General features: G+C 40.7%; 1 protein-coding gene across 3 annotated transcripts in view; it reads right to left on the reverse strand.

The window, feature by feature from the left end:
• Positions 1-25,941, reverse strand: part of YES1 (YES proto-oncogene 1, Src family tyrosine kinase) — a 60,373-nt gene that overhangs the window by 20,304 nt on the left and 14,128 nt on the right. For all 3 annotated transcript variants that reach the window (XM_074987360.1, XM_074987359.1, XM_074987358.1), the window contains exons 2-4: positions 11,921-12,202; positions 5,568-5,667; positions 1,094-1,192 (exon numbers count right to left, since the gene is read on the reverse strand). In XM_074987360.1, coding sequence (XP_074843461.1) covers positions 1,094-1,192; positions 5,568-5,667; positions 11,921-12,194 — 473 coding nt within the window. In that variant the 5' untranslated portion in view covers positions 12,195-12,202. The remainder of the gene's footprint in view (positions 1-1,093; positions 1,193-5,567; positions 5,668-11,920; positions 12,203-25,941) is intronic.

Consider the following 25,941-nt stretch of genomic DNA (forward strand, 5'->3'; position numbering starts at 1 on the left):
TGTATGCATGACAATGAAGGGCCCCCACAGGTGCTGCACTGCAGCCATAGTAATTCTGATAAACTTCCATTAGGAATTTTAAATATTACTTTTTTGCCATATAGAACAGCATTATGTAAACATCTGTAAGATTTAATTTTTAAGAACAAACGGTTGTTTGTCTCTGACCCAGTTGCAATTCAATATTAAAAAAGGTGGGTGGTGGCAGCAGAAGCATCACTAATATACTGAAGTCTCAGATTGAGATTCAGGACGTGTGTTGGGAATTGGGCTGCTTTCCCAGAAGTACAGTGAGATGTGTGAAGAAAAGGATGGGAAGAGTCCTGACCACAAAGCAAGGCAAATGAAGCCAGGAAACAATCCCACTGCCAGCATTATGGAAGCAAAAAGGCAGAAGAGCTCTATAAAGCTTAATGCAATAACTAGGTACCATCTTTCTAGCAAACAAGCACTACCGAAGACACCACAGAATCCCTGAATTAACTCCAGATGATGCCTTAACTACTATGTTACAGATTACGGGCTGTGTGAATAAGAAGTGCTGGCAGTAAAAATGGTAACATTCTCAGTGATCTTTGGCGATGCTAAGCAATTTTCTGTCCACTAACATAGATCTGTTCCTCAGAGGAATCAACATCTTCAAACTCTGAACACCTTTGGAATACCAACTGTATAAAAGTTTGCTCAGAACTTTGAGTTCTCTCCTTGATAAGGTGACAGATCCTGCTGAGTTTCTCTGCCCAGTTAATAAACAACCTTTTATAACTGTGAAGCATATATATCTTGAGTGAATAACTAATGGCTGTTAGATGTAAGCAAACACACTCTAAAAAGTATGAGTACCAATTCAGTTCCTCCCCCACCCCATCTCCTGCATATACATTCATCTCAAGCCTATTAACGCATTCTACTAAAAAGTCAGTCATGGATCCACACTTGATACTATTTAAGTAGCATTCTCATCATTAATTTGTGAGACATATTGATAATTTGGTACTTATATGGAAATGAAGTAAATTGGTTCCTAGAAGATAATTCTTTGGTAGTAAGATTATGGGCAAAATGACTGACAAAATACTGAATAAAGCCTTACTCTTCTGCCTGAATGGAGTCTGCAGGAGCTACATAATTGCTTGGGATGTAGCCAGTCTTTCCTGTTGCAATGGATCTTGCTTCCCACCAGTCTCCTTCCCTGAAATGCAATAGCAATTGTTGCTAAAATGCATAAAACAATGCAACAGCCTGTAACACATGCAGTATCATTTACAGATATTAAACTCAGAAATTCATTAGGCAATGCAAATTTAAATTCAGATGACATAACTCCAACTAGAGTGCAAGTATATTTTTCACTTAATCATGAGCTGTATGTGTACATCTTAATTTAGTTGCATATTTTAAAACAAAAAATGGACAAGACAAAGGCATTTATTCTGCAACCTGTGTATCAGTAATAACAAGAAGTTGTGCAGCACCTTATCGGCCAACAGATATTTTGGAGCATAAGCTTTCCTGGGCAAAGACCCACTTCATCAGACGCATGAATGGGGGGATGGGGTTCAGAGGGGTATTTAAAGAGTGGAGTCCCAGTAAAAGGGAAGGCCAGAGATGAAAAGGTCTATTCAGTCAAGGTGGAAATGGCCCATTATCAGTAGTGTGTATCAAAGAGTCAAAAACAAGTCAGCTCAAACAGGGGGATGTGGCCCATTGTCAGAGTCTACTGTGGAGATATTAACACCCAGCGCACTGACCCACTGGTACCCTCCCACTTACAGTACAAGAAAAAGAATTCCTCACGGACTCCCCCGAAGTTTGAAATGACAAACCGGACCTAATACATAGTATGTTTTCGCCAACGTGCACAGGCAGAAATTGTGGAAAAGCAGCATTGTTTACCACGTAACCTCAGCCATGCAGAATTCAATGCCATCAACAGCCTCAGAAACAACTCTGACATTGTCATCCAAGAGGCCGACAATGGAGACGCTCTTGTCATCACGAATAGGACAGACTACCAAAAGGAGGCTGCCAGGCAACTCTCCAATATCACATTCTACAAGCCTCTGTCCCAGGATCCCACTGAGGAATACACAACGAAACTACAGCATCTGCTTAAGACCATCCCTATAAAAACACAGGAACAAATCTATACAGCCACACCCCTTGAACCCAAACCAGGTTTATTCTAGTTGCTACCCAAGATCCATAAATCTGGGAATCCCAGATGCCCCATCATCTCAGGCATTGGCACCCTTGCCACAGGACTGTCTGGATACGTGGACTCTCTACTGAGACCCTACACTACCAGCACTCCCAGTTTTCTTTGAGATACCACTGACTTCCTCAGGAAACTACAATCCATGGGTGACCTTCCTGAAAACACCATCCTGGCCACCATGGATGTAGAGTCCCTTTACACCAACATCCCACAGGAAGATGGATTCCAAGCTGTTGGGAACATTATCGCTGATGAGACCAAGGCACAAATGGTGGTGGAGCTTTGTGACCTTGTCCTCACCCACAACTATTTCAGATTTGAGGAAAATTTATACCTTCAAATCAGTGGCACTGCTATGGGCACCCGCACGGCCCCACAGTATGCCAACATTTTTTATGGCTGACCTGGAACAATGCTTTCTCAGTTCTCGTCCCCTAGCACCCCTCCTCTACACTAATGACATCATCATCATCTGGACCCATGGGAAGAAGGCTCTTGAAGAGTTACACTGTCATTTCAACAGTTTCCACCCCACCATCAACATTAGTCTAGACCAGTCCACACAAGAGATTCACATTGTGGACATTACTGTGCAGATAAATGATGGTCACATAAATCCCACCCTATACTGAAAACCCACGGACCACTATGCTTATCTACATGCCTCTAGCTTCCATCCAGGGCACACTACATGATCTATTGTATAAAGCTAGGCACTAAGGTACAATTGTATTTGCTCTGATCCATCAGAGATAAACATCAACAAGACCTTTACCAAGCTTTCCTCAAACTACAACACCCACTCAAGGAAGTGAGGAAACAGATTAACAAAGCCAGATGGGTACCCAGAAGCCACCTGCTACAAGACAGGCTTCGCAAGAAAAACAAGAGAACACCACTGGCCATCACATACAGCCCCTACCTAAGGCCTTTCCAATGCATCGTCAGTGATTTGCAACCCATCCTGGACAATGATCCTTCACTCTCACAGACCTTGGGAGGCAGGCCTGTCCTCGCCTACGGACAGCCTGCCAACCTTAGACAAATCCTCACCAGCCACTATAGATCACAACACAGTAACTCTAAACCTGGAACCAATCCCTGCAACAAACCTCGCTGCCAACTCTGCTCACATATCTACACCAGTGATAACATCACAGGACCTAACATCAACCGTACCATTAGGGGGTCCTTTACTGGCACATCTACTAATATAACATATGCCATCATGTGCCAACAATGCCCCCCTACAATTTACATTGACCAAACTGGACAGCCTCTACGTAAAAGAATAAATGGACATAAATAAGACATCAGGAAGAGTAACGTACAGAAACCTGTGGGAGAGCACTTCCATCTCCCTGGACACTCAGTAACAGATTTAAAAGTATCAGTCCTAAAACAGAGACATTTCAAAAAATCAAATGGAGAGAGAAATCTCTGAGCTGCAATTTATTTGCAAATTTGACTCCATCAACCAAGGATTAAACAGACTGGGAGTAGCCGGCCCCTTACAAAAGCAGCTTCTCTGCCCTGGGTGTTAATATCTCCACATTAGACTCTGACAATGGGCCACATCCCCCTGTTTGAGCTGACTTGTTTTTCCCTCCTTTGATACATACTACTGATAATGGGCCATTTCCACCTTGACTGAATAGACCTTGTCAGCTCTGGCCCGCCCTTTTACTGGGACCCCACTCTTTAAATAACCCTCTGAACCCCCCCCGCCACCCCTCCATGCATCTGATGAAGCAGGTCTTTGCCCACGAACGCTTATGCTCCAAAATATCCGTTAGTCTATGAGGTGCCCAAGACTTCTTGTTGTTCTCGAAGATACAGACTAACACGGCTATCTCTCTGATATATATCAGTAATAGTCTGCTTTGGTAAATAATCATTAAGCAAAGACATTGGAGCTCCAGTGCTATACTGCTAACTTCAAATTTTAGGCAGTTTTTGTTTTTTTACAAGTATCTTTTAATCGCTTTCACCTGTATTTCAGATAAATACTTGCCACTGTTGACAATGTGGACAAAATGGCATTTCATTACAAAGCGTGAATAAAAAAATTGGTGAAAGAAAAGACACGATGAATGCATTTATAATGCTGCAAAAAATTTACTTGATAGTTGACAGTTAAGTGAGAACTTGTCACTCAATGCTCTTATGTACCAACATCAATGTATAGCAACTCAGACAACTTTCTCCATCCTTTAATTCAGTTTTTAGGCAAGGAACAAGAGCTCTTTGTTGATTTTTCTGTGAGGACAGGGCTTCACTCAAAATTTAAGAGACTTGCTCAAGGTCACAGACCAAATCTGTGGCTGTGCTGGAAGATCACAATTTTCTATTTCTGTTGAATTCAGATCTCTAAGTCCTGTTCCGTAGCAACCCCATCATGCTGCACTTACATACACATTGAACTACAAGGGAGGGACAAAGTAAATAAACAAAATTGTGTACAAATTTTAGATTAGAAAATTATATGAACTGTGCATATTATCCCACATAGTTCCTGTCTGTCAAAAAACAACAACATTTGCAAAAGCCTAGAAGTATAACTGTGATTTTCCCCCTTACTAAAAGGTTTACTCTTGTGATCAAATAAGGTTTGCAGGATCAGTATGAGAGATGGGTGAAATTTCAGACAAATAGTTTGTGCTCAAAATAATACAGTCTCAGCTGATACAAAATTATTTGCCAATTTGATTTTACTAGTTCTGGCAGAAAAAAAAAGTATTTTTCCAAGGGCCAGCTTCAGAAAAGTATCTGTCTTAATCCCTACTCTCTGGAGGATAGACTTCAACTCTGTGGAGTGGTAGAGGGGAGGGGCTGCCCAGGGCCCTTTGCCTGCAGAGCAGCCCACCCCCCAAAAAAACCTATAACCCATGGGTTAGGATGCTCACCTGGGAGGGGAAAATCTGAATCCTTTCTCCAGAATGGGGATTCAAGCTTGGGTCTCCGACTTCCAGACAACTGCCCCAAACACTGAACTAAAGATGAGAATGGGACAAACACACCTCTTTCTTTATGATAAAACTGGGCTTTTCCAGTTTGCTGACAAATGCAAATTATTTCCAAATTCAAACCAAATATTCTTCCCTGAATTTCTATTTCTGTTTCAGGACAAAATGAAAAAAAAAGTATTATCCAGCTCCAGTTAGTATCTCAGTATCATCCTCTTAAGACAATATTTTTGGACCTTTGAAAATCATGTGAAAACCTGTCTATTTTCTGTTGAAATGTTGTGTAGGCATTTTAGGAAAACTCTTAATATCTGAAATATTCTTGAAGGTATTTATTTCCAATGTAATGCTAATTATAGAAGTGTCTGGCAAGAAATACTTACGTGTTGTTTATTATCTGGAACCGTTCACCCTTCTTAAATGAAAGATCATCTGTAGTTCTTGCTTCATAATCATATAAGGCCACAAAAACAGTTACGCCACCTTACAAAAAGAAAAAGAGGTAATGCCACGTAGTAATAACAACACTGTACAATTACATCTAAAAAATAGTCTATAGCAGCAACTAATTAATTTTGCTTTGAAAGCAAACAAAGTATTCTCTGTGTTTTAGATCCTGTCAAACTACAAAAGCTGATTCATGGATAGAGTGGTTAACTTCCTTTTACCAAGAGTGAATTTATGTCAGAGTCCTCAGACAAAGCGAGAAGTTATAAAAACAGATTATAGCAACTCAGAGGATCTAGAATGGTACTTTCAGTCAGTCTATTCCAGGACTTACAAATGAATTGCCTGAGAAGCTGAGCATACACAAGATATCAAGAATGATAAAATACTGGGTCTTTGCATAAGTGTTGAATTTTAAAAATATATACTTTAAAGAAGTGCCATATAACAGACTCTAAAGCTATTGTAAGTTTTTAACTTAGATTTTTATAAAGGATCAAGGATTTTCTACTTTCTCAAGCTAAGTATCAAGATTTATACTGGGATTACTTACGAAAAAGGTGCCACTTCCTGAGGGGATAAAATTTTCATTCTATTATGCTTTAAAAAAGTCCTCATTATATCACAAATTTCATATGTGTTGTCTCCCAACCACAAAAACAAAACAACACACCACAGGAAGAGATTGGTGTTGAGGATAGTGCAACGCTTCATTACTCTTGGGGCAGTGCTAAGGCTTTTCGTAAGAGAAGAGAGCTCACTTCATCAATCCATTTGGAATTTGCTCCTCCAAGCCCTTCTAGCCAGCTCTAGCCCGTTGTCACAAGCAGTGGGCTGTTAATTTGTCTGTCCTTTGAACAAGATGAGAGAAGTGGAAGTTTGCCCTAAATGATATCATATGCCATTGGCTGAACAATGATGCAGGAGAGATGTGGTAAATATCTAGTCTACAAATATCTGAAAGGTCCAACACACCCAGGAGTAATACAAATAGAAGCAGAAGCAACTGGATGGAACTGAAACTGAAAAATTTCTGATGGGCTATCTGAAAAGAAGCCTCTCAGCCCTATTACTGAGGAACAGACTCAAGGGAGTTTGTGAAGCCCCACTGTTTGGCACACTAAAAACTGGGGCAATTCAGACAGTACATTTTGTAGAAAGGGGAGTTAGATGACCCAACATGTCTTTTCAGTCTCAAAATTTCTCCAATTTTATATTGCTGCTATTGGAATAACCTGAGGCAGAGATCAAAGGTGTTAGGGGGCCTTCAGCTAAAGTTGAGGAAGACTTCTTGTTTCAACTTCAGAAATCACAAGTCAACATTATCAGAAAGAAGCAAAACTGAAAATGTACAGTCATGGAAGGGTTTTAAAAGAATTGCAACAGCCAAGACCACAAACAATTTAGTTTCTTATGAAGAGAGAACTGGCCATGGCTTGCTAGGAAACCGAAGATGCTGTTTGCTCTTTTCCAGAAGTTGAACTATGGTGCATAAAGCAAATTAAATTAACATTATTTTTTCCAGCAAGAAGGCTGGTGTCAAATGGACATCTAAGATAGTGAATGCCATTGAAAATGGGCTAGATACAGAAACTAAAATATGGAAAGAACAAGTTAAAGATTACTTAGCCAAGTCAGAGGTCTTCAAGCCACCAGGCCCTGATCAAATTCATCCTAGAATACTCAAGGACCTTTCTAAGGAGATGTCTGAGCCATTAAGCTACTATCTGTGAAAAATCATGTAATACAGGAGAGATTCCAGAAGACAGGAAAGTGTAAATATAGTGCCCATCTATAATAAGAGAAACCCAGTGAATTACAGACCAGTCCGCTTAACTGCTATACCAGGAAAGATACTAGAGCAAACATTTACAAGATCAATTTGCAAACATCTAGAAGATAAGTAACAGTCAACATGTAATTTCAAACCAAACTGACAACTTTCTTCAACAGAAATTCAATAATTCTTTTAATTAATTGGACAGAGTGGAAGCAGGAGATGTGGTATATTTGCATGTTAGTAAGGTGCTGGACACAGTCTCGCATGACCTTCTCATTAACAAACTAGGGATACACAACACATATTGAGCTATTATAAGGTGGGTACGTAACTGTGTGCATAACTGTTCCCAGGACAAAGCACTCGACTTAGGAAGGAACAATCAGTTGCACACATACAAAATGGGAAATGACTTTCTAGGAAGGAGTACTGCAGAAAGGAATCTAGAAGTCATAGTGTATCACAAGCTAAGAATCAACATGTGACACTGTTGCAAAAAAGCAAACAATCTGGGATGTATTAACAGGAGTGTTGTAAGCTAGACAGGAGAAGATTTATTCCACTCTACTCCACACTGATTAGGCCTCAACGGGAGTACTGTGTCTAGCTCTGGATGCCACATTTCAGGAGTGTGGACAGACGGTCCATAGAAGAGCAACAAAAATAATTAAAGGTCCAGAAAATGTGGCCTATGAGGCAAGATTGAAAGAATAGGGTTTGTTTAGTTTGGAAAAAAGAAGACAGCTTGGGGACAGGAAAATAGCCTTCAAGTACCTAAGAGGCTGTTACAAGGAGGAGGAAGGAAAACTGGGATCCTTGCCACAAGGTTCTTTTCCATATTGGTTGGTCTACAGCTTGGGTTTTCTGTGGGTTTATATCATTATTGCATACTTTCATGCTGGCTTCGAGGGTGCCTTTGAAGAGCTTATTTGCACATGCCTTGTCTTTTGGCAGTGGCCCAGTTGTGAAAGCATGATCTGCTTTGGGAATTTATTTTCTGGCATTCAACGAATATGACCAGCTCAGCAGAGTTGCTGGTGGATGATCATAGCTTCAATGCTGGAGGATGTGGCTTTGGATGGAAAACTAATGTTGGTGCATTGATGATTCCACTTCATTCAGAACATTTTCTGGAGGCACTGCTGATAGTAGCACTGGAGAATCCTGAAGTTTCTTCTGTGCATGTCCCAGATTTCAGCACTATATGGTGTACTGAATATAGTGTTGAATTTCCTTTGCATTGTCAGCTTTCTGTGAGAGACAAGGTGACCATCCATACCGTTTTGGGCTGGATAGCCCTGTGTTTTGGGCACCACCCTGGTGTCCTGATTTATTTTGCCAAAGGGGCTAATTGCCCTGCATTCTACTTTTTTCCAAGCACAGGTAGCTGCCATCTGGCTCTGGCTCCCCGCAGCTGGGGGAGCCAGGAGCCAGATCAGTGCGTTGACCACCTGGCTTCCCTTGGCCGTAGGGAGCCGACAGCCAGACGGGTGCAGTGGTGAGACTGCCGCCCAGCTTCCGCTGGCTGTGGGGAGCAGAGAGCCAGACCAGCACAGAGGCATGGCTGCTGCCTGGCTTCCTCCATCTGGGAGGACCAGACTGCCAGAACAGTGCAGCAGCACAGCTGCCCCCTGGCTTCCCCCAGCCGGGGGAACCAGACTTGCGTGGCTGCCACCTGGCTTTCTCCAGCTGGAGGAACCAGACTAGCATGATTGCTGCCCTGCTTCCTCTGGCTGCGGGAAGCCAAGAGTTGGAAGTTGGACCAGCACTGCAGCACAGCTGCCTCATTTCACTGGTGGGACGGCAATCCTGTTCCTAGCTCCCCAAGTCGTGGGACAGCTGACAGCCACAGCTCCCGCAACTCCCAGCAGGGCAGCATGCCTCACAGGGCAGCAACCACCTGACTCTGGCATAGGGTGACCATCCATCCCATTCTGACTGGGACAGCATCATTCCCTCACGTCCCATATTTGCACGGGGGGAGATATGGTCACCCTAGTGAGAGATAGCTGTCAAGGTAAAGGAAGCAAAGGGGGAAATCTGAATTATTGAAGACATCCAGAATTATGCACACCATTGATTCTTTTTCTTTGCAACAAATACTATTAGCTAGAGGTGCTATAGTTACCAAAAAAGTGTCAGAAAAGCAGCATAGCCATTAGCTGCCAGTAGAGAGGATGAGGAGGGTCTGCATTCCCCAAAAGCCCCATCTGGGGAGCCAGGTGAGGAGACAAAGGGATATTGGGGGTGGAGTGGTATATGCAGAGCTGCTAGGGTGAGAGTGGGTGTCTCAAACTGGGGCTCAAAAAGGCTCATGGGAGGTAGACTGTAGTGGGCGCGCAGGGCCACGTGGGAAAGGAGAGATGTGCCTGACAGATCTGGAGAGGCTAAGCTCAGCCAAGGTGTGCAAGGGGAGGGTCCCCAACAATTCCCCCTCCCCCCAAGCCTCCTCACAAAAATTATTCCATGCTTCTCCCGTGCACACCAAACAACTCTCCAGGTTCATGCCAAAGCTCCTTCCTAACAATCACTTCTCTCTCCCTCAGCTCCTCCACTACCCCACTCCCTTAAGCCTTTGCATGGTTCTGAGGGGTGTGTGAAATGCATTTGTTATTGCAGTTTAAATGAATCATTACTCAAAAATGTGTATTAATATACTTAGTAAAGAATCTATTTATCAAGAAAGAAATCCTGAATCTTCTTTGTTGCATTATTACAGACATGCTTGCTGATAAGTATTTTGAAATAGATTGCCAAAATAATTGGAATGTGTATGATTGTGTTTTTTTTTTTTGACAAAATAAGCAGAATTTTGCAAACATTAAAATATTGTGCACAGGATTCCTCCATGAGTACTGGTATTCCCCAAAGTCTCAGTGGTCTGGAGCTTATTGGTGGAGTAGTTTAGACTTCTTGCTGATGAGAGTAATGCCAAGTTGGTTGTAGGCCTCAGAGAAAAAGAGTCAAATATTTTTGAAGACCTTGTTCTCAGTATACAACAGCAGTCATGTAGCACTTTAAAGACTAGCAAAATGATTTATTAGGTGATGAGCTTTCATGGGTCTGTCTCACAAAAGCTCATCACCTAATAAATCATTCTGTTAGTCTTTAAAGTGCTACCTGACTGCTGTTTTGTTTTGTTAGAATACAGACTAACACGGCTACCTCTCTATTATCATCGTTCACAGTAGGCACACAAAGCACAATTGTCTGAATATTGAAGTTCAGTGACTAATCCAGTGACAGTCTTCGTTTTGGATGGAAGATGACTCAAGTCAAAGAGCTTGTTGTGCACTTGATACTGGATTTCACGTCCAGGGGAAGATTATCAGCAGTGATGCGGAGGGTGACAGCAAAGGTTGGAGCAACGACAACTTTGGTTAACTCCTGCTTGATGATGAAGGGGTCCCTTTTGGATCCATCATTGATGATCATCACAGACAACATGTTTTTGTGGAGTACAGCAACAAATTTTGGTAGGCATCCAAATTTAAGGAGAATTCTCCAAAAAAACCTCACCACTGATGGAGTCAAATGCTTGTATGAAGTCGATGAACTGTATGTACAAAGATTGATGATGCTCGCAGGACTTTTCCTGATGTTGGCAGGCCATGAAAATCGTATTGGTCAAATGTCAGTTTTCACAAACAAATTTGTCTCCTTTTTTGAAGATGGTCATGATTATGCATCCCTATAAGCAACTGGGATTTCTTCTGAATTACAAATCTTGAGGATTAAGACAAGAAATTGGTGAGCCAATTCTCCTCCCCTGAAGAGTCTGGCTCGAATTCCATCAAGTCCGGATGCCTTATTGTTCTTTGTATTTGTGATGGATTAATTTAACTTCATTAGTGTTGGTGGGGTTCTGAGGTCATCCTTGTTAGGATGTCAAGGGGTTCCTCAACACTAGAGCAAAACACTGAAATAATGCAATTGCACAACTAGACTTCTACAGGAAAACTGAAAGATGACTATTCAATTATTTACTGCATTTTGTCAAGAGTCTGAGGTAGGTTTCTAGCACAAACTACTCCCTTTCCTTTTATAAAAAAGGTCTGAAAGCTATTGTGACAAAACAAAGAAAAAGGTTTTGTGTATAAAGTCAGAAGGCAAAAAGGAAAATAATTTATTTTTCCAAACTTTTGAAAAATTGCGGTCATATTTCCACATTTTAAAATTCACGGTGAACTTTTTGATACCAAAGCAAACACAAAAATACTTCTTTCCTGTGTGCCCATATTTTGGAAACTTTAAAATTTCAACAAAAAGCAAAACCTTTTAGACCATAGTATATTTTCACATTTTGGAACTAATTTATTTGGCTCTCAAAAGTGAAGTATCAAGAGATACAATTTTCCTTTTGGCTCAGAAACCTCTGTTCTCATAGTATTTTGAGGTTCAGTGCATATTGTGTCATGGAAGTTTTCCATTGTTTTATGGAGCTATAACATTTAATAGAGAAGACTGTCAACAGACTGCCAAAAGTAAATAAATTTACCCAAATCTCACCTGTTAAACTATTAGGATATGAACTTGGCACAGCTGAAAACGAAGAAGTGGCTCCTCCAAAGGGTGTCATTCCTGAAGGTCCTCCAAATGGAGTCATGGAATGACTGTTAAAGTTAACAGATGGTCCCTTTATTGAAGGTGACTGTGTTGCTTGGATAGAATCTGATCCATAATGTTTGATGTGGGAACTAACAAGTTCTGGAGGGTTATCAGTTCTATGGACTGTTCTATGGACAGATGGACCTTTGTCTTCTTTGCTTTTAATACACCCCATGGTTGCTTCTGTAGAGAAAATTTAAAAAAAAAAAAAAATCACTGTCTCAAAACATAGCTAGTATAGAAAAAGACTTATTACAGGTACTATTTAAATATAGCTTAAAATTAAAATGGTGACAGTTGATTTTACAGTCATGGAAAACGCTTGAAGAAAACAGTTCAATTAGCTTGCTAACATACCGGAATTACAAATACTAATGAAAAAAAATGTTCTGGATGGAAATCTGTATAATTCATAAAATTGCTAAAAACTTAATTTTTCCCATAAGTGCTACATACAGCTTGCCAGCCCTTATCAGAACAGTATTTGCATATTCATCATCATGATTCCTTCCTGGGCTGTAAAGTCTAAGGAGACAAAAGTAGGAAGATGGGATAAGGAAAGATTAGAAGTCCAGGAAGACTATCTGCAATGAGACTGAATTTGAATCTCCATTCTCAAGGAGTTCGTAACTCTGAAGATCTCCTGTATGCTAGTTGGAGCATCAATCTGACACAATTCAAAAGTTTAGAATTCTGCCTTAATTTCAAAAGCGGAAGTCACTAACATGAAAAAAAAAAAAATCAGCTGAGAAATTCAGAGAAAACGAAAATAGCAACAAGTTTTTGGAAGCAATTAAAAAAAAAAGGGTCTCTTTTCATCAGTATCTATGATTAATATTTCATTAATCTGTCTTCGATAGCTGGCCAGACACATATGAGTGATACAGTTCCTCCTTCAAGTAGTCGTGTACACATTTTTTTCATTTCATTCATGATCTTTTCAATCATTAGCTATAAGCATCAGGAACAAACTGAAGTTCTAATCATTGTCCCGATCCATCTACTTTCAAATATTTTTTCAAGTTTTCTGTGTATTATTTCTCTTTTCATCTAAACATCTGATCATTAAAATATTAAAGATGCTTTTAATTTTGCTAAAAGCTAAACTCCCAGGCTGTGGAAAGGACAGTGATCACACGGCAGAAGTAACAGAACATAGTCAAGACTATGTTCTCATTCCAATGCATGTAAATTAATATATATCAATATAAAAATAGTCACCATTATCACTTTGCTCTTTAACATCCATGGCAGTGTGTTAAAGAATACCAAAAAGTTTCCAACCTAGCTGAATTCATAGAATCATAGAAGAGTAGAACTGGAAGGTACCTCGAGAGGCCATCGAGTCCAGCCCCCTGCTCTCATGGCAGGACCAAGCACTTTCTAGACCATCCCCGAAAGCCATCTATCTAACCTCTTCTTAAATATCTCCTGTGATGGAGATTCTACCACCTCCCTTGGCAATTCGTTCCAGTGTTTGATCACCCTGACAGTTAGGAACTTTTTCCTAATGTCCAACCTGAACCTCCCCTGCTGCAATTTAAGTCCATTGCCTCTTGTTCTATCCTCAGAGGCAAGGAAGAACAAGTTCCCTCCCTCTGCCTTATGACACCCTTTTAGATACCTGAAAACTGCTATCATGTCCCCCCTCAATGTTCTCTTCTCCAAACTAAACAAGCCCACTTCTTTCACCCTTTCTTCATAGGTCGTGTTCGCTAGACCTTTGATCATTCTCGTTACTCTCCTCTGGACCCTCTCCAATTTCTGCACATCCTTCCTGAACTGCGGTGCCCAGAACTGGACACAATACTCCAGCTGAGGCCTAACCAGCGCAGACTAGAGTGGGAGAATGACTTCTCGTGTCTTGTTCACAACACGCCTGTTAATGCATCCTAGAATCATGTTTGCTTTTTTTGCAACAGCATCACACTGTTGACTCATATTTAGCTTGTGGTCCACTATAACCCCTAGATCCCTTTCTGCTGTACTCCTTCCTAGGCAGTCCTTTCCCATTCTGTATGTGTGACACTGATTGTTCCTTCCTAAGTGGAGCACTTTGCATTTGTCCTTATTAAACTTCATCCTGTTTACCTCAGCCCATTTCTCCAGTTTATCCAGATCCTTTTGAATTATGACCCTATCCTCCAAAGAAGTTGCAACCCCTCCCAGCTTGGTATCATCTGCAAACTTAATAAGTGTACTTTCTATGTCAATATCTAAATCGTTAATGAAGATATTGAACAGAACCGGTCCTAAAACAGACCCCTGTGGAACCCCACTAGTTATACTTTTCCAGCAGGATTGAAAACCATTAATAACTACTCTCTGGGTACGATTATCCAGCCAGTTGTTCACCCACCTTATAGTAGCCCCATCTAAGTTGTATTTGCGTAGTTTATTGATAAGTATATTATGTGAGACTGTGTCAAATGCTTTACTGAAGTCTAGGTATACCACATCCACTGCTTCTCCCTTATCCACAAGGCTCGTTATTCTATCAAAGAAAGCTACTAGATTGGTTTGACATGATCTGTTTTTAACAAAATCATGCTGGCTGTTCCCTATCACCTTACCACCTTCCAAATGCTTGCAGATGATTTCTTTAATTACCTGCTCCATTATCTTTCCTGGCACAGAAGTTAAGCTGACTGGCCTGTAGTTTCCCGGGTTATTCTTGTTCCCCTTTTTATAAATGGGTACTATATTTGCCCTCTTCCAGTGTTCTGGAATCTCTCCCGTCTCCCACGATTTTCCAAAAATGATTGCTAAAGGCTCAGATACCTCTTCTATCAGCTCCTTGAGGATTCTAGGATGCATTTCATCAGGCTCTGGTGATTTGAAGACATCTAATTTTTCTAAGTAAATTTTAATTTGTTCTTTTCGTATTTCAACTTCTAAACCTACCCCTTTTCCACTAGCATTCTCTATGTCAGGCATTCCTTCAGATTTGGATATTGTCTTCAAGTATAACTTAAAACTTATGCAGGGATGAAGAGAAACATCAAGGATCATTTGTTTTTTTTTTAATAAAGTGTTCATATTAATCTGTTGACAATCTCTAAATATTACTAACGCAACCAAGTAAAGGATCAAATAAAAGCATGATTTCAGAAGACATTAAGGAGTTTAGCTCTTTAAAAACACCTTACAAAAGAAATCCTGTAAATATAGAGCTGGAAGGTTCCTAATAGGTAACTCCTAAATTTAATTCAGTTACAAACAGGTATTTATAACCTCTCCATGACATCTGGAAAATTGCATTCAATAGGATGTGAACCACTACATTTTGTATGTGTGTGTTCTCACTGTGGTTTGTTGCCTAATCCTGAGCAATAGTAAAGAATTCTCACTGCAACATTTTATAAAAAAGTATGTGATACATGAACCTTACTGCCTTTGCGAAAGTGTTCTGCTGGAAGTACTTAAATGCTAGCTTGACTTAAATAAAATGATATACAGTAGTTCTCCGAGATATGCAAGGGTTGTGTTCCACACAACCCTTGTGTGTCCTGAATTCTGGGTAAGTTGGGGGGCTTGGGCAGTGAATTGGGGCCGGGGGAGGGAGGGTTAAGCCTGGAGTGGGTTAGGGCTGCAGGGGGGTGGGAGGACTGAATTGAGCCAGGGCCATGGAGGTTGGAGCAGGGTCCGCTGAGATGGCGGGCAGGGGGCTGGAGCCCAAGTCTCATGCAGGGCTGTAGTATGCCAGGGGGCTGGGAGCCCCATACGTGGGTTGGGGCTGAACTGGGGGCACAACAACAAGGGGGCTTTAGCTTTCCCTACCTTCCCAGAACAGTGCCTAGCGCTGCTCTGGGAAAGCAAGGGGAATAGAGCTCTTAGCCTGCCTTGCTGCCGGCAGCTGAGGGAAGCTAGGCAGACTGACAGCCACATACCTTCATGTTGTATGAAACTCACCTTAAAGCGAGTTTTGCACAACCTTAAGATGCGTAAAGTGGGGGTTTACTGTTTTATCTGGCTTGTAGCTATAAAAATCATACATCATCAGTGCTTCAAGAAGATAAACATATTCAAGCAATATTTCTTAAAACAAAAATGTGAATTAAAAAAAGACAACAAAAGGAAAAGCTGCTGCATCCTCAAAACATACTATGCCGCTAACTACTTGTTATATAGATGATTCCCTCAAGTTTAGTTCTCAATCATTAACATCTGGCTAACAAGCTAATGAGACTTCAGGATAAAAACAAAACAGAACAAAAAACAAAAACAGAAAAAAAAGTTCATTTGACCTCATAAAACCTGCTAGACTCTGTCCAGAACACTACTGATTTGGCCAAATGTACAGTTTAAATGTTAATGTATGGAAAGACTATTAATAGTTTGCGATAATCTTCATTACAATAGTGGCTAGTAGAGAAATACTGTGTTTGAACAGTCAGCAGAAAGACATTTACCGAGGATTTAAATTCGTATTCAAAGAACGCAGACTATTTCCCTGCCTTTTGGTTCACTGTTAAAGCAATTGTCTTTCTGAGTTTTAAGAGATTAACTACAGATACTCAATAGGCACTTGAAGGGAAAGCCACATTCAGATACAAACATCCCAGTATAATCCAAGAGCTCTACATTGGAAAAAAAAAAAATCACATACTTCTCCCTTCCTTTAAAAAAAATAAACAAACAGAAAATGACAAAAGCCCATGGTTTAAAAAAATACAAACATGCATGTAGACTTTCCAGAGCATACTGAGAGGAAGTTGGAGGGGAAACAATAGGTTTTTTTTTAGTGTTTAGCTTTGTAATGCATTGCTAGAGAAAGGAAAAATCCTGAACAGCTGGACTGGAATGTGGGGATTTGATTATTCTGGTACAGTATATGTTATTAAAAATTCATAACTAGAGCATTTTGCAACAAGTATTTAACATCTCGTCTGCTGATCTCAGCAGGCATAACACAAGAAAAGTTGTGCAAAGGACATATTTTCCAGTTACAATTTATGCCTCCATGTCAGGGGCACTAAGTTTTTTACCCCCCTCAGACTACGGTCATTTGACAGATGAGATAGACAGACAGATGGAAGGAGGAAAAAGATACTTTGAAATATACTTGTATAAATAAAAATCTTGGCCCAAGATGTGTTTACACACAAAACCAACATCTTTCACTAGACTTCGCAGAAATCTAAGGCTACTTCCACACTACAGTGATCTGCCAACAGAAGTAAGTGTCGTGAGAGATCTTCTGGCAAAACTTCTGCTGGCAGATCGCATCCACACATAAAAGTGGATCAAAAGAGCAATTCACTCTGTTGACAGAAAACGGCCAGACTGTCTGGCTGCTCTCTTGACAGAGCAGCCAACTGGAAGCTCAGCAAACAGGGCTGCCCAGTGAACTGGAAGGCCTGTCATCAGAGGGTGCTCTGGAGTGCCTACATAGCCTTTTTGTTGACAGATGCTGTCAACAAAAGGCATTATTCCTCACTGGGAAGTAGCAGAACACTGGTCAGAAGAAGTGCTAAGTTTTGTTAACAATATTGACAAAACTCATTGTGTGTGTAGATGCTTCCCAGGTTTGTTGACAAAACTCTTTACTGTAGATGTAGCGTAAGTATAAAGGTTTGACAGACTCCTAACACTTTGCTCCTTGGAGATGGCCGATGAATCCCTGTAATCCCTTGGTACTGACTTTGGAGTCAAGTGATAATTTTTGAGGAAACTATGTTCAGAAGGAACCGGACATATAGGAGCCCAATTCTGCTTATTGGCAGGAAAGGGGGTCAGTTAGAATCTTGCCCAAAACACCATGCACAAACTAAGTATCTTTAAATCAGATTTCAAAGTTCTCAAGCAGCATTTTTCTTTCATGGGTTTGCATATTCTATAGAATGGGTTCAAGTCTGGAACTTTGTGAACTCAGCATGTATGTCTAGTAATAGTCTGAGAAGACATAAGTTTGTGCACATTCTTCTGCAAATTTTTACTGAAAGGATCATATAAAACAGGAATAATACACTTCGGTAGTAAACTGGGGAAGTGTTAAAGCTACCTGTTTCCTGCCATTCTATTTTTCTCTCTTCTGTCTCTTTCATATCCTCTCCCACGTACTTAAACAGTGTTATATTAACTCTTACCTCATTGTCTGAAAAATACCAAAGTGTCTTGCAGTATTTTTATTGGTTTTGTTTATGCTTGGAAGGATTATATTTTTATTAGTAAACGTAGGTACATGATTTCACAGAACATGAAAACATATAAAATATATTTCCATCAATAGTAACAGAACATTTACAGATAAGCTAAAAAGGAGGATATTGGTTGAGAAATTTAGAATCCGATTTAAGGATACTTATTTTGTACATTTTAACATGGAAGGCTGACAATTTGTGTTTTAACAGTTACAAAGCTTTAGCCATTTGAATAATGTCTACCATCATAAAAAATACAAAAATGCTTCAAATAACATGCTTTATCCTTTAAAATAAGTCAAATCTTGTCATGCCTAATTGTATTCATAATGACAAAATACTAATGAATTATATTTCTAATGAACCTATATTTTTAAATTATTATTTTTACCATTTTAAGAGAAGCAAGATTTTTAATTAATGTTTATTACTTCATATATAAAAATTATAAGGATGAGAACATACTTTTTATGCTAAGAACTAAGAATAGAAGGCAGAGGTGACTGAATTTGGCTAAAGTCAACACCTTATTTATATACTTACTGATAAAATATTACAAAAAGGACATTGATTCCATATATAAAATTCTAGAGAGACTTCTCAGCCTCTAAGAATTTTCAGAAAGGCAAAGTATTTCAATAGTAATAAAACACACTATGTGACCATTTAAGTTACTTCCTTTTTTGAAAATCACTAGCAGGTTAAAGAAAACCACATTTAAAGTTTCTAAACTCAACGACTAGTAAAAAGTGGCAACTTTAACAAAGGCAACATACTTTGGTCTCATTAGTTAATTAGATCTCTGCTAACACTAGGAATGTCAGGAAGGCCACTGGAAAGTCAACCTTTGTTCCAGTATAAAAAATTAAACTAAACTACATATAAACAAGTATGCTGCTTTTAATGTTATAAAATGTTGTTTTATTTTGTGCAATAAAAGTGTTAATTACATCAGACAGAAATTAAAAATTAGACACAAAATGTAACACCCCTCACAACTCCACACTAAACAACAACTTTATTGCAAGAGAATAGTTAGATTAAGTTTTACCTAAACAAGATGTAGGATTGCCAGCCACTATCATTTCTGCCATTGTATTGCCTATTTGTATTCCTTCATATATTGGCAGATATTTTATTATTATACAGGAGAAATTCAACATGGGTGGGATCTAAGTTTGACAAACGTTTTATCTTATTGTTTTGTTAGGTCACAGACTTTTGCTATTAACCAAATGGTGGGAAAGACCACAATCTATGTACATATTTTAGAGTACTTCTGTCTGTGAATCCATTTGTTTCAGAACTCTTCCTAAACTGTAAGAGCTAGAACCACCAAATTTGGTATGCAGCTCTCTCTTATCTTAATTCAAAGCAACGTCAAGATTTGTTTGTACCAGGAAAATGGGATGTGCCTGGAATCAGATTGTTTTCCATAATATGGAAAGGGAGGGGTTGAGAGGAGGCCCAGTAATACTACAGAGTGACCAATGGGGGCAGCAGCAGTTGGGGGGGGGGGAACTACTATACTACACACTCACCACAGGGCCAGCTGCGGATGGGGCCAGCCTGCCACCCAATGGACCAGGTAACCAACTTCACTGCCCCAAACTCCTCTGCCTTGGCCCTCGACCACAGTGACACATGGTGGTGGGGGAGGTAAGAGCCACACTGCAGCCTTCCTGAAACTACCCCCGGGCAGGGCAGCCCAACCTCCCCACTGAAGGAGATGCCAGGGAGCAAGGTGGGTCAGGAACCACTGCTCTGCCTCCTCACCCCTGAAGGAGATTCCAGGGATGGGCAGTGCAACCCTCTTGCCCCAGACCAGTTCCACCTTTGCTGATGCTGGTGACACCAGTAAATCTCTCCAAACCTTCCAGCTCTTTGCCGTGCACCCCACACACTGTGATTCCTGCATGCACCCTTGCCCTAAACCTTACCACATACCCACCCCCTACTGTGAGCTCCCAACCCCTGCCCTGTGACCCAACCCCCAGCCGGGAGCCCTCCAACTGCTGCACTCACTCCTGCACCCTCACCTAAGTCTCCTCCACATCCAACTGCCCGCCCTACAGAATTGTTTAAATACTGCATGTACATTTTCCTTTTAATTTAAAAAAAGAACCACAAACACATTACTACAATTAAGGACCCGTGCAACAACGGGTATGTGAATGAGCGCCTCCATAAAAGATTGATACCTGGAGTAGGGGCTCTAAACCAAACTAAACCTGAAAATTCAGACCACAAGAAGGAATGAACAGATGTGATTCTCTACCCACACCAAGATTAGCGCCAACAGACCTACTGTGTGCTGGACTACATGGACAGCAGCACGGTGCAGTTGTGTTTATTAAGCAATTTCTCTTCCATACTTGGATACCAAGCTCTGCAATGTGGAGTGTCGTACTACAAAGGCTCTTGGCTTTCCAGCCTTGACATGTTAGTTTTGCCATGCTGTGCTGCAGTCCTGGAAATACATTTGGACACAACAGAGAATCTACCTACCTTCTTTGTGCCTTTGGAAAGCAACACTAGGCTATTCTTGGATTGTTGCTCTGACAAAGATATTAAGGGATGTCTTCAGTCCTGGGTAATTCCAACAAGTGAAGGGAAAGGGTTATACAACTATGAGCCAGCCATTGGGAAAACCTGGTCCTTGGTCCTGTGAATCTCACAAGGCAATATTAATTCCTGCTGAATCGGTGACCTGATGAATCAAAGTGTTGAGGTCTTTCTAACCCAGCATAAGCAGTTTCAGTTAAATGCATTCTTCAACAACTGATGGTAACAGGAAACCACATTATTTGCATTTCCTATTCTTTGTCTGTTTCCTCTTGGACAAGTCTCCAAATGCACGTGGAAAAACAAACAGGAATTGGTGCAACAGTTTCAGGCAAAGGTCAATGGACTTTTCAGGAAAGACATTATAGGAGGAGGAAAGAGTGTTAAGTGACAAAAAAAACACACTGAGTGGTGCTTCTACCTGAAAGAGTGAGCAACCAACCAATCATTTCTTATTCACAAGGAGCTCTAAAACAGAAAACACACATTTAAAAAAAAATCACTCTTTAGAATATGCCAGTTCTCCCTCTCTTTTAGGGATGTATAAGTATTTTGCAACAGACGGTGCTGCACTTGCTCAGCAGTCCCTGCCTGTATCTTGGCATTCTGCAGATCCAGCGCCATTGCGCTATCCATATTGCAGACAGTAAAGTTAAACTATCCAGAGCACACACAAGGCCCTGTGACTCACTAAAGTCCACTGTTTGCAAAGTGAAACCTACTGACATTTTACCATCTGACACTTTTCAGTCCATTCCATCCTACAGAGCAAACAAAGGAATTAAGCCTCCAGAAAAAGAGGTGGAGAAAAAATCTGGGGCAGGCACTACTGACCCAATGGGGCGGGGGGGTGAAAATCAGTCAGGGGCCACATGCAAGGCAGAAGCAAAAAAACCCATCATTGACCTGGAGGAAGGACAAAAAATAGACACCCACTCATGCAACTTGGGGTGTCAGGGTTCCCCACATGCTTCAGACCTGCACCTCAAGGCAGGTGGAGGCTCAGGACTCCCACCCGACCAGACTAATTGTTTTGGGGGTGCAGGGCTAGTAGTTTGTGTCCCCCACTTCAGCTCTGAGCTGGGGCCAAAAATGAGGGGTTCAGTGTGCAGGAGATCATGCTGGTAAGCAGGCTGGTGGTGCAGAGTCTGGACACGCAGTAGGGAGCAGGAGTAGACTGGGGAGTGTTGGGTCTAGGAGGGAGGCTGGAGGATGTTGGGTCTGGGAAGAAAGGAGTGGGGGATTTGAGCACTTACTTGGGAGGGAGCATACGGCTCCACAAGGCCCTGGGCTTGCAGGCAGTGTCCCGCACTGCTCCCATTGCCTGCTAGCTTCCCTGTGCTGATGTTCCCCCAGTGCACAGAGACACTTTCTCCCTCTGCCAGGTAAAGCTGGCCACATAGGGTTTTTAATAATGGCCTCCAATGCTTCCCCCCCACAATGGGACTGATGGGGAATGCAAAGCCTCGTGGGCTGGATCAAGGGAAAGTTGGGATCCAGAGGATCCCAATCTCTGCTCTACAAAATAAAGAAAGGAGGAGGGAACACAGGTGGTTGAAAAAAAAAAAGGGAGGTGAATATGAGACAGGGTCAGAAAACGTCACTCACCTAAGCAGGCTAACCCACCTAAATTTAACTTTTAGTGACATTTTACTAAATAATGCATGTGTTTACACCTACGTATTGTTAGAGGTTGATAGTGTAGCCAAACACTCTGTCTATTCCAGTGTTCTGTTAATTCATTCAAATGAACCATGCATGTAGTGTCAATAAATTATCTGCAAATGGCAGGAGATACAAGGCAATTGCCTTCTGTTAATCCATGTAGCTAATTATCAGTGATGCTCAGAAAACAGGTGGTCTATTTCATAGCTAGGATAACTGCCCAAGAACTTCATGCTGTCAGGAGGCTTCTCAGGAACTGTATAAAAATATCTTGGGCTCTTTTTCATATCAGATCTGCTTAAGTTTCATCAGGTGAAGGATGAGCAAAGACTGAGGGCGCTAGTTCTGTCTGGATCACCTTGGTATTAGACACTGGACTGAATCCACGGACTAATTTTACAGAAACTCTTGGCAGTTCTAAAGCTCACCATCTCTATTAGAAAACTGACCTAAAAACTTTATTCCTATCTTTGTGTATCTTTTACCAATATTCTCTCAGTCCTGGCTGTAAGCCTGTAAGATCTAAAACATTCCTTGTCCTGGGTAGGTAATGTATCCAATCCTTTGGGACTGGTAGAATTTTTTATACAGTGATCAGGAATTTCTGTAATCCTCATCATATCTGACTTGGCTCTCTAGAAGAAAGCCCAAGGGTCCTTTAATGGAACTGTTTTGGGCTTCTGGGTAATGAGTAAAGTATTGCAGAAGCTGCTTCATTGCTGGATTACTGAATCTAATTATTAGAATAACCACCAGTTTTGGGGATTATCTGCCCAATTTGTTGCCATTTGCTCTAATTGAGCAATCTCAGGATGGCTCCCCAGGGGATCCTGGTCATACCAAGACACTGGATTAACAAGAGTGGCAAACTCTGTGGAAAATCAGTTCCTTTTAAGAAATTGGATTAAAAACAACCATAAAGAATCAGTATCAATTTAAGTGAGAAAAATAAGATCATTCTGTTTTATTTGGTGTATTGTCAACCAGCTTTCCTGGTTTAGGCTAGACTTCCTTTTCCTTCTTCCACTCCATTCCCACCCCATGCATTCAGACAAACAATGATCTATTTATATATATAAATAAAAATTCAGCCCCCTTGCAAATTTGCACGCATTATGCCATCTTGTTTCAAGCGTATATAAAACATGTTTATTAAGCACTAAGTAAATTTTTAAACAAGTTTATCCCAACATTAAATTTTATTTTTCTTCTAAACTGGAAAATGGAACTTTTGGAAAAAATTTTTTCACTACCAGAGTATTATCAAACAAGAACGGGTGTTTTTACTTTTAAAAGTTAGTTCATAGGTTAAAAAGAAGTTGAAAAATAGATTAAAAATCAAGCTTGCCAAAAGACCAATTCATAGTTTATTCCCAAAAAGTTTTGGGAGTGTTGAAAGGTGGATGACAAAAACCAGTGAAATTATGAACAACACTGGAGATAGCATATCAACAACCTTTTAAAAGACATTTAATGCAGTATTAAATAACAGATACATTGTGAAGACAACACCCAAACAGTTGAGGCATGAATAACAGAGGGATGAAACATACCCCGCAGCCATTTTGTAATAATACAGCTCTAACTCAAAGCTTTGTTTTAAAAATACATTTACAAATGCTTTTTTAAAAGTTTACAATGGAAAAAGAAATCGTAAGACAACAGTACTTTAATGTGCGCACACATGTATTTAAAATAGCATTTCTCGGCTCCACTGGCTTGGCCACGTCCACAGGATGAACGATGGAAGGATTCCAAAAGACATCCTGTATGGTGAGCTAGACTCTGGCAAAAGACCTCCCGGACGCCCCCAGTTGCGCTACAAAGATGTCTGCAAGAGAGACCTCAGAGAGGTAGACATCAAGCTGGACAACTGGGAAGAACTAGCAGACGACCGCAGCAGATGGAGGCAGGGGTTACACAAGGGCCTTCAGAAGGGCGAGATGAGGATCAGACAGCTAGCAGAGGAGAAGCGAGCGCACACAAGGCACACTAAGGACTTGCCAGACACCCACCACATCTGCAAGAGATGCAGCAAGGACTGTCACTCTCGTGTGGGTCTTCATAGTCACAGTAGATGCTGTAAATGAAGTCCTCAGCTGAAACTATAAAGGGCACGATCCATAGTCTATGCAGACTGAAGGATGCCTACTACTACTCTGAATTAACTTTTTTAACTTCCTAACACTTCCTCAGTAATTTCAGTATCTCCATTCTCATTGGCTGCCTTTTTTTTTTAAATGGATTCACATACACCCAAATGCAGGTTTCTTACTAATTTTTTCTTGTGAGACAGTATCTATTTAATAGAAGACATAAAAAGGCACTTAGCTGCTTGATAGTCAAGAATGAGAAATATTCCCTAGCTAAGGGACATAGAAAGGGTTGCTAAGCCATGAATTTCAGCCAAATTAGAACCTTCCAGTTTACAATGAAATAACTTTTAGCTCTTATGGTAGCAAATATCTTTCAAGTGAGTAAGAATATGGTGCTGTCTTCCCATAAGGTCATCTTAGGCCAGCCTGTATGTTTTTTGAATATCACTGTTTTTGGCTAATCTATTTGCTAAGTGCAGTGAAACAGTCCAAAAACCATGTAAATTTAATTTTAAAGTTTTACCAATATTTGGGGGGAGGGATAGCTTAGGGGTTTGAACATTGGCCTGCTAAACCCAGGGTTGTAAGCTCAATCCTTGAGGAGGCCATTTAGGGATTGGGGCAAATAGATGTCAGAGATGGTGCTTGGTCCTGCTGAGAGGGAAGGGGACTGGACTAGATGACTCCTGAGGTCTCTTCCAGCTCTAGCAGATGTGTATCTCCAATTATAAAAAGGAACAGCAGCAGATCTGGGCACTGCTGCTGTTCACAAAGGATGAAGACACAAAATAAAAATAAATAAATATATAAAAATTGCACCAGAGCACCTGAATCATCATTGTAGCAAAAATTTATTTTTCAGCATTCCCATTCTATATATACACGTTTTTAAAAAACAAAAACCCCACACTTTTCCCTATAGTGATCTTATATGCAGTTATATAGATTTTGCACAGCAGTACAAAGGTATCCTTCAATTTCTACGCCACCCACTCACCTCCCACTCAATTACTTTTCCACCAAGACCAGGCACAATTTTACTCTCTGTGGTCTTCTGAGTACAGGAACTGACCTTTTGCAAAATAAATCAGTTGAAAGGGACAAAACAAACAGAATAAGTTCTCATAATTACTTTAAAAATATCAGAAGGAAATGTACAATGTGCCTGCTTAGAACAAAACAAAACTGCAAGAACTTGCAAGTAAGGTTACAAGGCAGTCTGAGTCTTTTTGGTTTATGTTTGCACTGTGCCGTGCAGAACTGGATCCTGGTCTCCAAGCAGGGCTTGCTAGGCATTACAGTAACACAGATAATAAATACTTAAGTAGTTGAACATATTACTTTTAACCATCCTAAGTGGTCTTAGTAAGACATATTATACTTGAAGATTACCTGAGGTTGCTTGGGTCCTTCAGGACCAGGGAATTGTGGTGGAGGGGGTGCAGGAGGCAGG

Source organism: Carettochelys insculpta, chromosome 2 (genome assembly GCF_033958435.1).
Source record: "Carettochelys insculpta isolate YL-2023 chromosome 2, ASM3395843v1, whole genome shotgun sequence".
NCBI lineage: Eukaryota > Metazoa > Chordata > Testudines > Carettochelyidae > Carettochelys > Carettochelys insculpta.